This window comes from Babylonia areolata, chromosome 24, assembly GCF_041734735.1.
Source record: "Babylonia areolata isolate BAREFJ2019XMU chromosome 24, ASM4173473v1, whole genome shotgun sequence".
NCBI lineage: Eukaryota > Metazoa > Mollusca > Gastropoda > Neogastropoda > Buccinidae > Babylonia > Babylonia areolata.
In genome coordinates, this window is record NC_134899.1 from 2,309,425 (window position 1) to 2,324,882 (window position 15,458).

Genomic DNA, 15,458 nt, shown 5'->3' on the forward strand with positions numbered 1-15,458 from the left:
CGTGTGCCCACAGACAGCCTACGTAGGCCTTCAAAGAACTTTGTATAGAATGCCTGCACGAAGGGTATTGAAGTTTAACGAAAGACATACAGTGCAATGGATGTCACAATGGATTCTGCTTCACTTTCATTTCGGTGTCCTTTTTTCTGCTTTGTTGTTATTGCTGTTGTTGTTGTTGTTTTTCCCAGTGTCAGGGGAGACATTAGTTAAGATCACGGAACTGAACAAGAACATTTTCAGTATGAACAAGGAAGAAGGGCACACGTTTGCTACGAACTCCGTCCTTGCCAAGGAAGTGGAAAAAGAAGGGAGAACATTCCCAAACAACAATGCTCTCCCCTGTCCACAGGTGTGCCTTCCACGTACGCGAAGCAGACGAAGTGTATCGGAAATGCTCAATGAAAACTTGTGATTTTACGTGTTAAAGCTGTGCAGTTTCATCACTACAAAAACGAAGAACAACAACACGGACGATGGCGGCCGGATCAACACCGAGTGGCCCTGGAACAAACCACCCTGTCAAGATTTTCGCGAACATTTTCATTGCGTTCATTGGAGCTGGTGTTTTGGGTCTGCCTTACGCGTTCAAAGAAGTAAGTGAAAAAAACAAACAAAAAAGTTGTGTAGATGTGAAGTCATAGATGGACAAACTACGGGTACGTGTTAATAATGTAACTTACAATGTCAGTAACAGAAGTTAAACCTTTTGTCCACGGTTGAGTTCTTCATTCTGAAAAAAGTGTCGGTCAGTTTGTGAGTGGTCAGTGTTGAAACTTGTTCTCTCGAACTTGATAGAGATTTTCTTTGTCAAATGTCTCTAGCCTACGCATATACTTGTACAGTTTAAACACGGATTTGCACTAAATGAAATATGAACTGTAGATTATTAGATTAGAATATTAGTTTGTCATGATAATAGATTAGATATTTATATTTGATTTTACTGCTGATGGTAAAGATATGCAATGGAATGAGGTATTGTTATTATAAATATATGTGCAAACCTGAAGTGAATTGACTACAATTTATCTATATATGATTTATTTGCATTGTTTGAAATGCATTGGAAAAGCAATAGCTACCTAAGATCTTTCTCATGTAAGTCATAAAACCAGACCACTTTGTGTCCCCTTTAACTTGTTTAAGTTGCCCAATGGTGATAGACTGTTTTTAAAATGTCATCACTGTGATTGTTTCTGTTTCAGGCTGGTATTCTGGAAGGCATCCTCACCATGACATTTGTTGTATTGTTTCTGTTTCAGGCTGGTATTCTGGAAGGCATCCTCACCATGACATTTGTTGTATTGTTTCTGTTTCAGGCTGGTATTCTGGAAGGCATCCTCACCATGACATTTGTTGCTGTCATCAGGTATTGTGGATTCATCATGTGCATGCATGCATGAGCGTACACACACACACACACACACACACACACACACACACACACACAATTATATCACACACTCTTTTTTTTAATACACATACACAAACACACACACACACACACACACACACACACACACACAATTATATCACACACTCTTTTTTTAATACACATACACAAACACACACACACACACACACACACACACACACTTTTTTTTTCTCACACACACACACACATACACGCACATGTGTGCGTGTTCAATTTTTTTGTCTTCACACACACACACACACACACACACACACACACACACACACACACACTTTTTTTTTTACACATACACAAACACACACACACACACACACACATTTTTTTTTTTTTTTTTTTTACTTCACACATACACACCCATCCACATTTGTTTTTGCACACACACACACACACATACACCATACACACACACACACACACACACACACACACACACACCATACACACACACATACACACACCATACACACACACACACACACACACACACCATACACACACACACACACACACACACACACACACACACACACACACACACACACACACACTTTCATCCTTTGCTTTGTTGTTGATAAATTTCATTGTATTAACTGTTTCATCACTACTAACCTATTGAAAAATTATGCAAATCCATGCAATCGTCAGTTATACAAGCAGTGTGCTACAATGTTGTGGTTGAGAAATCACTTGCTTTAAAACATATAAACATCTTGTAGATTGACAGAAGTGCAATAATCTAACTTGGCATCAAGGTGATAATGTGAATAGTGATACGGGGAAAAAGAGAGAGAGACAGATATAATGTGCACAGTGTTTGTAATTGTATATATCTCCCTCACCCCTTCTGCCAACTCATTTTCCACAGCTACAGCATGCTACAGCTGCTGTGTAAACTGGGCGATGTGAGACATGTACAGGCTGCAGTATGGTTTTCACTGCTCCATGTGTTGATCATAATCCATATTCACTGCCTTGCATGTACTGAGCACAAGCAACAGCTGGCAACCAGCCCAGTCAGCTGGAAACCAACTCATAAATTGTACAATGAGGAAACTGTGTGAGGTGGTTAGAGAGAGAAAATATTGACCAAGTACTGTTAATCCTGTTAATTTTTTATCAGCCAAAGTGGTTAGCATGGTGGACTGAAGATAGGGTGGACGCAACTCTGAGCCCCTTTTAAAAAAATCTAAAGGTGCGGGTTTTGGCCCATGGTCAGCTCCTACCCAGATTTGAGTGTTCTGTGGGCTGAAACGGGAAGATTAAGACTACACAGTCAAGTTGTGCACTTCAAGGGTGTGTCTCTGGGAGTGATGCTCCAATTTTCTGACCAGCACTGCAGGTGTCTGTATCTGTCAGCTTGGTTGACACTGGGATATGTTGTCAGAGTACAGCCCTGTCAGGCAGTGCCAAACCTAACTGTACCCCCACAACAGTATCTTCACCACCCCTGTCATCATTCATCAGTACAGCCCTGTCAGGCATGCCAAACCTACCTGAACCCCCACAACATTATCTTCATCATCCCTGTCATCATTCATCAGTACTGCCCTGTCAGGCATGCCAAACCTAACTGTACCCCCCCACAACATTATCTTCATCATCCCTGTCATCATTCATCAGTACAGCCCTGTCAGGCATGCCAGACCTAACTGGACCCCCACAACAGTATCTTCACCACCCCTGTCATCATTCATCAGTACAACCCTGTCAGGCAGTGCCAAACCTACCTGTACCCCCACAACAGTATCTTCATCACCACATCATCAGTACAGCCCTGTCAGGCAGTGCCAAACCTACCTGTACCCCCACAACATTATCTTCATCATCCCTGTCATCATTCATCAGTACAGCCCTGTCAGGCATGCCAAACCTACCTGGACCCCCACAACATTATCTTCATCACCCCTGTCATCATCAGTACAACCCTGTCAGGCATGCCAAACCTACCTGAACCCCCACAACATTATCTTCATCACCGCTGTCATCATTCATCAGTACTGCCCTGTCAGGCATGCCAAACCTACCTGGACCCCCACAACACTATCTTCATCATCCCTGTCATCATCAGTACAGCCCTGTCAGGCATGCCAAACCTACCTGTACCGCCACAACATTATCTTCATCACCCCTGTCGTCATCAGTACAGCCCTGTAAGGCAGTGCCAAACCTACCTGGACCGCCACAACATTATCTTCATCACCCCTGTCATCATCAGTACAGCCCTGTAAGGCAGTGCCAAACCTACCTGGACCCCCACAACAACATCTTCATCACCACTGTCATCATTCATCAGTACAACCCTGTCAGGCATGCCAAACCTAACTGTACCCCCACAACAGTATCTTCATCATCCCTGTCATCATTCATCAGTACAGCCCTGTCAGGCATGCCAAACCTACCTGTACCCCCACAACAGTATCTTCATCATCCCTGTCATCATTCATTAGTACTGCCCTGTCAGGCATGCCAAACCTACCTGGACCCCCACAACAGTATCTTCATCATCCCTGTCATCATCAGTACAGCCCTGTCAGGCAGTGCCAAACCTACCTGGACCCCCACAACATTATCTTCATCACCCCTGTCATCATTCATCAGTACAACCCTGTCAGGCATGCCAAACCTACCTGGACCCCCACAACAGTATCTTCATCATCCCTGTCATCATTCATTAGTACTGCCCTGTCAGGCATGCCAAACCTACCTGGACCCCCACAACATTATCTTCATCATCCCTGTCATCATCAGTACAGCCCTGTCAGGCATGCCAAACCTACCTGGACCCCCACAACAGTATCTTCATCATCCCTGTCATCATCAGTACAGCCCTGTCAGGCATGCCAAACCTACCTGGACCCCCACAACATTATCTTCATCACCCCTGTCATCATTCATCAGTACAGCCCTGTCAGGCATGCCAAACCTACCTGGACCCCCACAACATTATCTTCATCACCCCTGTCATCATTCATCAGTACAGCCCTGTCAGGCATGCCAAACCTACCTGGACCCCCACAACAGTATCTTCATCATCCCTGTCATCATCAGTACAGCCCTGTCAGGCAGTGCCAAACCTACCTGGACCCCCACAACATTATCTTCATCACCCCTGTCATCATTCATCAGTACTGCCCTGTCAGGCATGCCAAACCTACCTGGACCCCCACAACAGTATCTTCATCACCCCTGTCATCATTCATCAGTACTGCCCTGTCAGGCATGCCAAACCTACCTGGACCCCCACAACAGTATCTTCATCACCACATCATCAGTACAGCCCTGTCAGGCAGTGCTAAACCTACCTGGACCCCCACAACATTATCTTCACCACCCCTGTCATCATCAGTACAGCCCTGTCAGGCATGCCAAACCTACCTGGACCCCCACAACAACATCTTCATCACCACTGTCATCATCAGTACAGCCCTGTCAGGCATGCCAAACCTACCTGTACCCCCACAACATTATCTTCATCACCCCTGTCATCATCAGTACAGCCCTGTAAGGCAGTGCCAAACCTACCTGTACCGGCACAACATTATCTTCATCACCCCTGTCATCATCAGTACAGCCCTGTAAGGCAGTGCCAAACCTACCTCGAACCCCCACAACAACATCTTCATCACCACTGTCATCATTCATCAGTACAACCCTGTCAGGCATGCCAAACCTACCTGTACCCCCACAACAGTATCTTCATCATCCCTGTCATCATTCATCAGTACAGCCCTGTCAGGCATGCCAAACCTACCTGTACCCCCACAACAGTATCTTCATCATCCCTGTCACCATTCATCAGTACTGCCCTGTCAGGCATGCCAAACCTACCTGGACCCCCACAACAGTATCTTCATCATCCCTGTCATCATCAGTACAGCCCTGTCAGGCAGTGCCAAACCTACCTGGACCCCCACAACATTATCTTCATCACCCCTGTCATCATTCATCAGTACAACCCTGTCAGGCATGCCAAACCTACCTGGACCCCCACAACAGTATCTTCATCATCCCTGTCATCATTCATCAGTACTGCCCTGTCAGGCATGCCAAACCTACCTGGACCCCCACAACAACATCTTCATCATCCCTGTCATCATTCATCAGTACTGCCCTGTCAGGCATGCCAAACCTACCTGGACCCCCACAACAGTATCTTCATCACCACATCATCAGTACAGCCCTGTCAGGCAGTGCTAAACCTACCTGTATCCCCACAACATTATCTTCACCACCCCTGTCATCATCAGTACAGCCCTGTCAGGCAGTGCTAAACCTACCTGTATCCCCACAACATTATCTTCACCACCCCTGTCATCATCAGTACAGCCCTATCAGGCATGCCAAACCTACCTGGACCCCCACAACAACATCTTCATCACCACATCATTCATCAGTACAGCCCTGTCAGGCAGTGCCAAACCTAACTGTACCCCCATGACAACATCTTCATCACCCCTGTCATCATTCATCATCAAAAACATGTTGAAAACAAAGTGTCACAAATTCTGTGGCAGCGAAAAGAGAATTAAAAAAAGAAGAAAAGAAATACCCATAATTATTATTACTCTGTGTAAAAGCATCAAATCAAACATATTGCTTTTTGCCCAGTTGACCACAAAGATATCGTATCAAGGCTGAATATGCGTCAGTTCTAAATTTAAATCAGTTGAAAAGAAACCAGGGTGAAACTACAAAGTCAGTTGAAATAATCTTAAAAGACCTACCCTTTTCTCATTCACTCTGCTTAAACTTTTAATACTTTTTCCCTTCAAGCAATGATGTAACAAAGGCTCTGATAGCGAACATTATTCTCAGATAAACTTATGATACTCATCATGGTACTTGTAAGAGAAAGGCATGAACCATGGTTTGACTTTCATTTCTAACATGAGTAACAGTACTTAATCCTTTGTTTAATATCATAAATCAGTGTTCAGTTGTATTGACACAATCTTGTTTTTTTCTGAGAATAATGCTTACATCATAGCCTTTATTTATTATTAATTTTCCAAGGAACTATGCATGTACTATAGGCCATTAACAATCCATTTGAACTGTTTTGATTGAAAATATTTTTGTAGTCATTCATGAACAAATGATGTTTTCCAAAGTTTAATTTTCATTGAAGGTTGTGCAAGAAGAAACATGAGTAACCATTTACATTTTCGCATACACCAATTCTCTTTTTATTGTTCTTGTTATAAGAATATAGTAGTGGTACTTTGTAGTAGTAGCAGTAATCAAGCACTGAACATTATTCAGGCACTGTTTACAAGCAGGTTAGTGATCCAAATCACACACACACACAGCATGCATACATGCAAGCAGGCATGCACAGGGAACACAGGGTATACAGTGGATGGAAGACACACAATGTAGATTTGTTCTATCTGAAGGTGTAACTTACAAGACAAACAAGGATTACGGTCAGTAAGTGCTCTGTGTCACATGTGCAACTGTGGGAAGCTTGTTATTCTGGTCAGTCAACCGACATGTAGATTATTGCTGCTTCGCTTGATCAGGTGGGCAGTACCAGGAAGACATGATTATTTTCACCTGTCTTGATTCTGCAGGTGGCAGGTTTATATCAGACATTCTTCTGAATGCTGGTTGCTACCACTTCCAGAAGGAATTTGTTGTTCTTTTAGTTTTATACAGACTGGAAAGAGAGATCTATGCTTTGTCTTCCCCTTTGACTGTTTCATTTTCTTATTAATCTGACATCATGAAGGAGTGTGTGTGTGTGTCTGTGTCTGTGTGTGTGTGTGTGTGTGTACCTAAGATATATATATATGTGTGTGTGTGTGTGTGTGTAATAATGTATACATGTTTTCATGTGTTTCTTGGTCTGAGTCAGTGAGTGTGCATATATGTGTGAGTATGATAAAATACATTAGTTATATGAAACAGAAAGAGTGAGAAAGAAGTACAGTGTTGTGGACATACGTTGGTCATCCTGGGTATGTGTTGATGGAGTGGGTTTTTTTTGTTTTTTGCTGCTGTTGTTGTTGTTGTTGTTGTTGTTCTGCACATATCTTCTTTGCATGCTCTGACATCTTCAAACTAATCTGATAGGAGGCACAATGGCAGAACTGGTCAGGTGTTGGACAGGTGATCCATGTTCACCAGTGATGACAGTTTGAAGCCCTGTTTCGGCAAGGTGTTGTGTCCTTGGGAAAGGCACTTCACTCTGATTTTCCTCAATCCACCCAGGTTTCAGCAGGTACCTGACTCAGGTTGAGGAAGGGGTTCTGGGCCCCACCTCCCCACACCAAGCCCTAGACACAGTGGATATGAATTCACTGCTCCACCTCCCCATGCCAAGCACTAGACACAGTGGATATGAATTCACTGCCCCACCTTCCCACACCAAGCCCTAGACACAGTGGATATGAATTCACTGCTCCACCTTCCTATGCCAAGCCCTAGACACAGTGGATATGAATTCACTGCTCCACCTTCCTGTGCCAAGCCCTAGACACAGTGGATATGAATTCACTGCTCCACCTTCCTATGCCAAGCCCTAGACACAGTGGATATGAATTCACTGCTCCACCTTCCTGTGCCAAGCCCTAGACACAGTGGATATGAATTCACTGCTCCGCCTTCCTGTGCCAAGCCCTAGACACAGTGGATATGAATTCACTGCCCCACCTCCCCACACCAAGCCCTAGACACAGTGGATATGAATTCACTGCTCCACCTCCCCATGCCAAGCTCTAGACACAGTGGATATGAATTCACTGCTCCACCTCCCCATGCCAAGCTCTAGACACAGTGGATATGAATTCACTGCTCCAGTGGTGGTGAAAGGTTATGGGACCTCTGACTGGGTTTTTTGTTGTTTTTATAACTAACACTAGTAACAGCACTTTTCATTTCAGCTGATCAGAACATTGCAATGCAATACAATACAATACAATACAATACAATACAATACATCTTTACTCATCCAATAGGTGCTTTCATTCAACTCTAAAATCTCATCAGTAGACTCTCTCAGACTTTGGTCCAATTCGCAGACCAGTTCTACATTTGATTTTCAGACTATTGCTCTAAAGTCAAGTGCATATGCTCCAGTAATGTGACAAATAAACATATGATTTTTTTTTCTGTGATTTGATGAAGCCTTACCTGCATGAAAGTGTGTCATCACAAGTGACTGAGACCATTGATGTTTCTGACTTTTTGCATTCATTATTATTTGTTTTGCTTGTTAGATTAACAACTTCTCTTTTTCAAAGTCCATTAAGTAATTTTCTGTAATTGTATTTAGAGACTTGTTTCAAATCTTCTCCCCCATTTACCTGGATTCCCCCAGCTCATCATTCATCTCCCACCCCCTCCTCTTCCAAAAGATAATGCTCAAATGTAACACTAATGAAATGTCTTCAAGCACCGATATGTGCGATGGGACATTAAACAAAAGTTCCTTCTCTACATCCATTTGGAAATTAACTGTGCATTTTTTTACCCTGCATTGCATACAATAGTCCGTAATAAGGAATAGCCTTTAAGAATAGTCAGTAATAAGGAATAGTCTTTAAGAATAGTCAGTAATAAGGAATAGCCTTTAAACAGTTTGTTCTGACATTTTTCCCTATCTTTTCTCTCTTCTTTTCATTTTTCTTTTCTTTTCTCTTTGGACAGCACCAAAGCGATGCTGCTGATCATCGACTGCAAGTACCAGATGCTGGGCAGGAAGGTGCGGGGGATCCCTGAGGGGATGGCGGTGGATGTGGAGAGGGACGGCCGTGAATCCCTGATCCCCTCCGAGGTGACCAACGGCCACGACGACTTCACTCGCCACGAACAGGACCTGATGATCAGCATCAAGGAGCGGCGGTCTGGCCCGGTGAGGGCATCACTGCTGGCTGTCTGCTCCTCTGTCTGTGCTGTTGTCTGTCTGCTCCTCTGTCTGTGCTGTTGGCTGTCTGTTCCTCTGTGCTGTTGTCTGTCTGTTCCTCTGTCTGTGCTGTTGTCTGTCTGTTCCTCTCTCTGTGCTGTTGTCTGTCTGTTCCTCTGTGCTGTTGGCTGTCTGTTCCTCTGTCTGTGCTGTTGTCCGTCTGCTCCTCTGTCTGTCTGTCTGTGCTGTTGTCCGTCTGCTCCTCTGTCTGTCTGTCTGTGCTGTTGTCTGTCTGCTCCTCTGTCTGTCTGTTCCTCTGTCTGTTGGTGCTGTTGTCTGTCTGTTCCTCTGTCTGTCTGTTGGTGCTGTTGTCTGTCTGTTCCTCTGTCTGTTGGTGCTGTTGTCTGTCTGTTCCTCTGTCTGTTGGTGCTGTTGTCTGTCTGCTCCTCTGTCTGTTGGTGCTGTTGTCTGTCTGCTCCTCTGTCTGTTGGTGCTGGTGGCTGTCTGTTCCTCTGTGCTGTTGTCTGTCTGTTCCTCTGTCTGTGCTGTTGGCTGTCTGTTCCTCTGTGCTGTTGTCTGTCTGTTCCTCTCTCTGTGCTGTTGTCTGTCTGTTCCTCTGTGCTGTTGTCTGTTCCTCTGTCTGTCTGTTGGTGCTGGTGGCTGTCTGCTGTTTTGTTTGTCTGTGTGTGCAGGGCTTGACATTCACTTTTAAACCCACTTGTCCAGTCGAATGAGTCACTGGAAAAGTCACTTGCCCGGACAGATTTTGCACTTGCCCTCAGTGCTTTCAACTTACATGTGTGCATGTGCACACACACACACACACACACACACACACACACAAATAGACAGAGAGAGAGAGAGAAGCAGTCAAACCCTTTTCTTTGAGTGGTGTTTGTTTTATTGTGTTTCACAAAAAATTCCTGTTGTTTTGAACAGCAAAAACAAGTTTTCTCTCTCACTTGATAAAACACTGCCTTTGGTGTGTTTTTGCAGTTGACTGTCAGCCATGGCAATTCTTTCAGCCATTTCAGCTGAAAACTGCATACTCTCTCCTTTTCGTAAACAGTCTAATGCTGTTTGTGATGTTTCAGTGTTGGCTTTTCATCCACGAAGATCGATTGTCTCATACAAACTTTTTTTATAAGTTGTTTTTAAAGTGGAATGATATTAGAGTGTGATGGGCGGAAGACAAACTATGTTGTAAGAAAAATTACCATTGGTTCTCTAAAAATAGCAGCCAATGGCAAGTTACCTTTTAGAGCTACATGATATCTCTTTTTCCAGTGATCACTGGTCAAAGTCAGACTCAAAACAATCTGCTAGACGAAGAGAGTCTGACGATAGGTATCACGAGTGTGATGGATATTAATTTTTTGAAAACACAACATGCTAGTCTTGAAAAATATAATTTATCCAGTCGGGCAAGTTTGGTAAGGACATTACTTGCCCAGCACAATGATCTACGTGCCCCGGGCAGTCGGGCAACCACTAATGTTGAGCCCTGGTGTGTTATGCATCATTTAGAGCTGGCGATGAAATATGTTGTTTTGATCGATCAAATTGATACAGATTCTTATCACAGCAAGCTGGTTTTTGCATGTGAGTTGGATAAGCATGTGTTAAGATTTGACCAAAACAATGCATTTTGCTCCCAGATCAATGTAATGTTTAAATTTGTACCAACTTGCCTTTGAACAATAACAACAAAAAAAGACAATAAAAAAACACCAGCAAAACATGATTCATCTTTATGTTCAGTCAACAAGACCAGAGAGATACAATATACATTATTTGGTCACTTTACACAATGAAAATAGAGACCACCGTAGACAATGTGTGGAAATTTATGGCAGAATGTAATAGGTTTTGCCAGATTCTTTTTGGAAAAAAAATGGGAGGAACCACACCTGAACATTTGAAAACATGAAAAGTAGCTGTGTTATTTAGATCTCTGTTTGAAATATGCCATACCAATATTCACTGGAATTTATGTGCATGAAATGATTATGAGATTTTGGTGAAGTGTGCATGCAGCCTTTTTCTCCCTTGGATGTCAGTACATTGGAGTTTATCCTGCATGAGCAGTCTGTTGTGTGACCAAGTTAATCTGATTTCAGCACATGTATAGGACAAGACAGTAGATTCCTGGTACACCCTTTGTTTACTTCCTGGTGAATGTTTTTGTCCTGCATGTGTGTGGGGGGGTGAGGGGGTGAGTGTGGGGGAGTGACAGTGTGTTTTCTTTCCATGTCTCCGCCATGAGGATGGTGTGTCATTTATACCTGGTTGATCAGTCGCTCTGTCTGCCTGTTTGCCTGCCTGTCTGTCTGGCTCTTTGTCATTTATCACAGAGCATGTTACCCATGTCTGTTTGTCTGTCTGTCTGTCTGTCTGTCTGTCTATTACCCTCACAGTGCATTTTACCCACATTTCTCAGCCCATTCAAGACTGCAGTTTGGCACTGTGGTGGTTTGTCAACTTTATGTCATCCACCAAGCTTATAACCCCCACCCAGATTTTTTTTGATTTTTTTTTTTTTTATCATACAACTGAGTATACACCATGCACAAATACACAAGCAACACTATAGAAGAAAGTACAACAATAATGCCAAAAAGAAAAGTGGCAATCTGCGCCAAAATAAAGAGACTGGCCTTTCACAGCTAGCAATATAGAAACAAGACACCAAGTACATAAACAGCAGCAAAGGACATTGAAAAGGGAAACCAAGAACACACACACACTCATTGCACAGAAGTGATTTTCCTTCCCTAAAGGAGCTGGCACACTCTTCAAGTCAGCCACCCTTCCGTTGGAGCAGGGGCTGGGGGTAGGGGGGATTTAGCCAGACTTGATGGGGATTCCTTTCTTGCAACTTTATCTCTTCTTCTTCTTCCTTGGCATGGACCAGCATTCTGATGAATGTATATAGTCCAGTGGTAGAATCTGCTGCACTAGCTGGGTATGAAAACAACAGCTAAGAGAAGTATTTAGATGACCCAGCCATTTCTGGCTCTGAGAATTTGTGTTGGTCCTTGAGTGAAGCAGGTGTTGAACGTTCACCATTATAAACATTGCAGGCACAGCAAGCCTTGAAGCGGGCAAGTTTTCTTTCCTGTCCTTCGTTCTGTTTGTAGAATTATTAGTTACACAGTACATGGGCATGTTTGGTGAAGTTTTATTTGGGGGTTGACTATAGGTGTGCAGGGTGTGGGGAGTATTGTTTGCATATATACATATTTGTATATAGCTTAGAACTGATGAATAATTCATTTCTACACTGCTGCCTTTAAGTTGTGACATGTACACTGCTGTCTTGTGGCTATTCATTTCTGCATCTCTGCCTCATGTCAATACCTCTGCCTTATGTACTGCTGTCTTGTCTGTAGTTACTCATGTCTGTACCAGTGCCTTAAGTGTTGACATCAACACACCTGTCTTGTCTGTAGTTACTCATGTCTGTACCTCTGCCTTAAGTGTTGACATCTATACTGTTGTCTTGTCTGTAGTTACTCATGTCTGTACCTCTGCCTTCAGTGTTGACATCTACACATCTGTCTTGTCTGTAGTTACTCATGTCTGTACCAGTGCCTTAAGTGTTGACATCAACACACCTGTCTTGTCTGTAGTTACTCATGTCTGTACCTCTGCCTTCAGTGTTGACATCTACACACCTGTCTTGTCTGTAGTTACTCACGTCTGTACCTCAGCCTTCAGTGTTGACATCTACACACCTGTCTTGTCTGTAGTTACTCACGTCTGTACCTCAGCCTTCAGTGTTGACATCTACACACCTGTCTTGTCTGTAGTTACTCATATCTGTACCTCTGTCTTAAGTGTTGACATCTACACACCTGTCTTGTCTGTAGTTACTCATGTCTGTACCTCTGCCTTAAGTGTTGACATCTACACACCTGTCTTGTCTGTAGTTACTCACGTCTGTACCTCAGCCTTCAGTGTTGACATCTACACACCTGTCTTGTCTGTAGTTACTCACGTCTGTACCTCCGCCTTAAGTGTTGACATCTACACACCTGTCTTGTGTTTCAATGTGAAGAGGAATGTGTGCTTTTGGTGCAGGCACAATGGTGAGCTGGTCTCCAGACTCTCTCCTCACATCTGTCGCCTTGCACCTTTCACCAGAACTGACAGGTTCTTTGATCCCACGGAAAGCAGATGTTCTGTTGCTGGGTTATGTTACTGTTGTTGTTTGGGGGTGGTTGGGTGGTTTGGTTTTTTGGTTTTTGTCTTGTTTGATGCTTTGCTGGCCGGGGGTTTGTTTCTGTTTTGTTCTTGCTCCCATTATGTCTGTTTACAACTGGAGTTCTGTGGCCTTCGAAAAACACCTAGAATTTGCTCTCCTTACGCATGCTTTTAAGTTCTGTGGCTTGTGTAAAGTGCTTTGACTTTGATATGATGGGCACAGTGGTGTGACACAATGTGACTGGTTCATGTCAGCATGGGCGGAAGTGTTCAGTATCAAGGCATTTTTATGTGTGGGTTTGTTTTTTTTACATTTTTCCCCCTTTACTTTGTTTTGGTATAAAGATACATACTTTGGTTAAGCGGCCCCTGGACCTCAGTCACTGACATTTCGGTATGACAAAAATCAGTCACCGTCATCTGTGAATCAGTGATGTCACACAATGTCACTGATAGTATGACAAAAATCAGTCACCATCATCTGTGAATCAGTGATGTCACACAATGTCACTGATAGTATGACAAAAATCAGTCACCGTCATCTGTGAATCAGTGATGTCACACAATGTCACTGATAGTATGACAAAAATCAGTCACCATCATCTGTGAATCAGTGATGTCATATAATGTCACTGATAGTATGACAAAAATCAGTGACTGTCATCTGTGAATCAGTGATGTCATATAACGTCATTGATAGTATGACAAAAATCAGTCACCATCATCTGTGAATCAGTGATGTCACACAATGTCACTGATAGTATGACAAAAATCAGTGACTGTCATCTGTGAATCAGTGATGTCATATAACGTCATTGATAGTATGACAAAAATCAGTCACCATCATCTGTGAATCAGTGATGTCATATAATGTCACTGATAGTATGACAAAAATCAGTGACTGTCATCTGTGAATCAGTGATGTCATATAACGTCATTGATAGTATGACAAAAATCGTCACCATCACCTGTAAATCGGTGACGTCACACAATAACACTGGCTGAATCATGGCTTTCAAAATAAAAACCTAAACTGCTGGAAGCAGTGAATTGAACATGGATGCTGGTAAAGATAATGTCCATCTGCCTCTGTGTGTGTGTGTGTTTGTTGGGGGGGGGGGGGTGGGGGAGGGGGGGTAGTATGTTATGACATGAACTGAGTCAGCTGTTCTTTTTATGCAGGGTTTATTACATTTTATGGTGTGGATTGTTTTTCTATTCTTTTTTGTTCCGGTTTGTTTGTTTTGGGTTTTCAGTTAGTAACAAGACCTCAAAGGCCTAACCAGCGTGTTGAGTTTATAGACAGATCAGGCATCTGCTACTTTTTGTTGTTGTTTTATTGTTGTTTTTTTTGTGTGTAAATGGATGTGTAGCAGAAAGATCAGTCAGCATAGTTTGTCACCTTGAAACTGAAACTTGGGGACAGATTGTTTTATGACTTACAGTGAGAGAGACTGTGCTTATTCTGATTGGATCCACACTTCTGTGCACAGGAACCGTAACTCAGGCTACAATACAATGACGACAAACTGAGCGTTTGAAATTACAGGTCAAATGCATTTGGGGGGGGAATTTAACAATGGTGGTAATACATGTAGGGAAGGAATGAACAGCAGAGAATATGGATGTGCATGCACGTGTATGGATACACAATAGCCGAGTGGTTCAATCTTAGGATCCGGAGTTTGAATCTCAGTAACGGCCTGGCGGGTAAAGGGTGGAGATTTTTCCGATCTCCCAGGTCAAAATATGTGCAGACCTGCTAGTGCCAGAACCCACTTCATGTGTATACACATGCAGAAGATCAAATACGCATGTTAAAGATCCTGTAACCCATGTCAGCGTTCGGTGGGTTATGGAGACACAAAAATATCCAGCATGCATCAGCCACAACAGAGTCATCAGCATGTTGAAGTTGGTCATGTAACAGAAAGAAGAAGTGGGGGGGGGGCACTTGTATAGACATGTCTA

The 15,458-nt window shown here is 43.2% G+C and overlaps 1 protein-coding gene across 1 annotated transcript in view; it reads left to right on the forward strand.

Moving 5' to 3' along the window:
• The first annotated feature begins 368 nt into the window (after nt 1-368).
• Nucleotides 369-15,458, forward strand: part of LOC143299009 (uncharacterized) — a 61,720-nt gene continuing 46,630 nt past the window's right edge. The window contains exons 1-3 of the mRNA XM_076612079.1: nt 369-593; nt 1,320-1,369; nt 9,086-9,290. Coding sequence (XP_076468194.1) covers nt 474-593; nt 1,320-1,369; nt 9,086-9,290 — 375 coding nt within the window. The 5' untranslated portion in view covers nt 369-473. The remainder of the gene's footprint in view (nt 594-1,319; nt 1,370-9,085; nt 9,291-15,458) is intronic.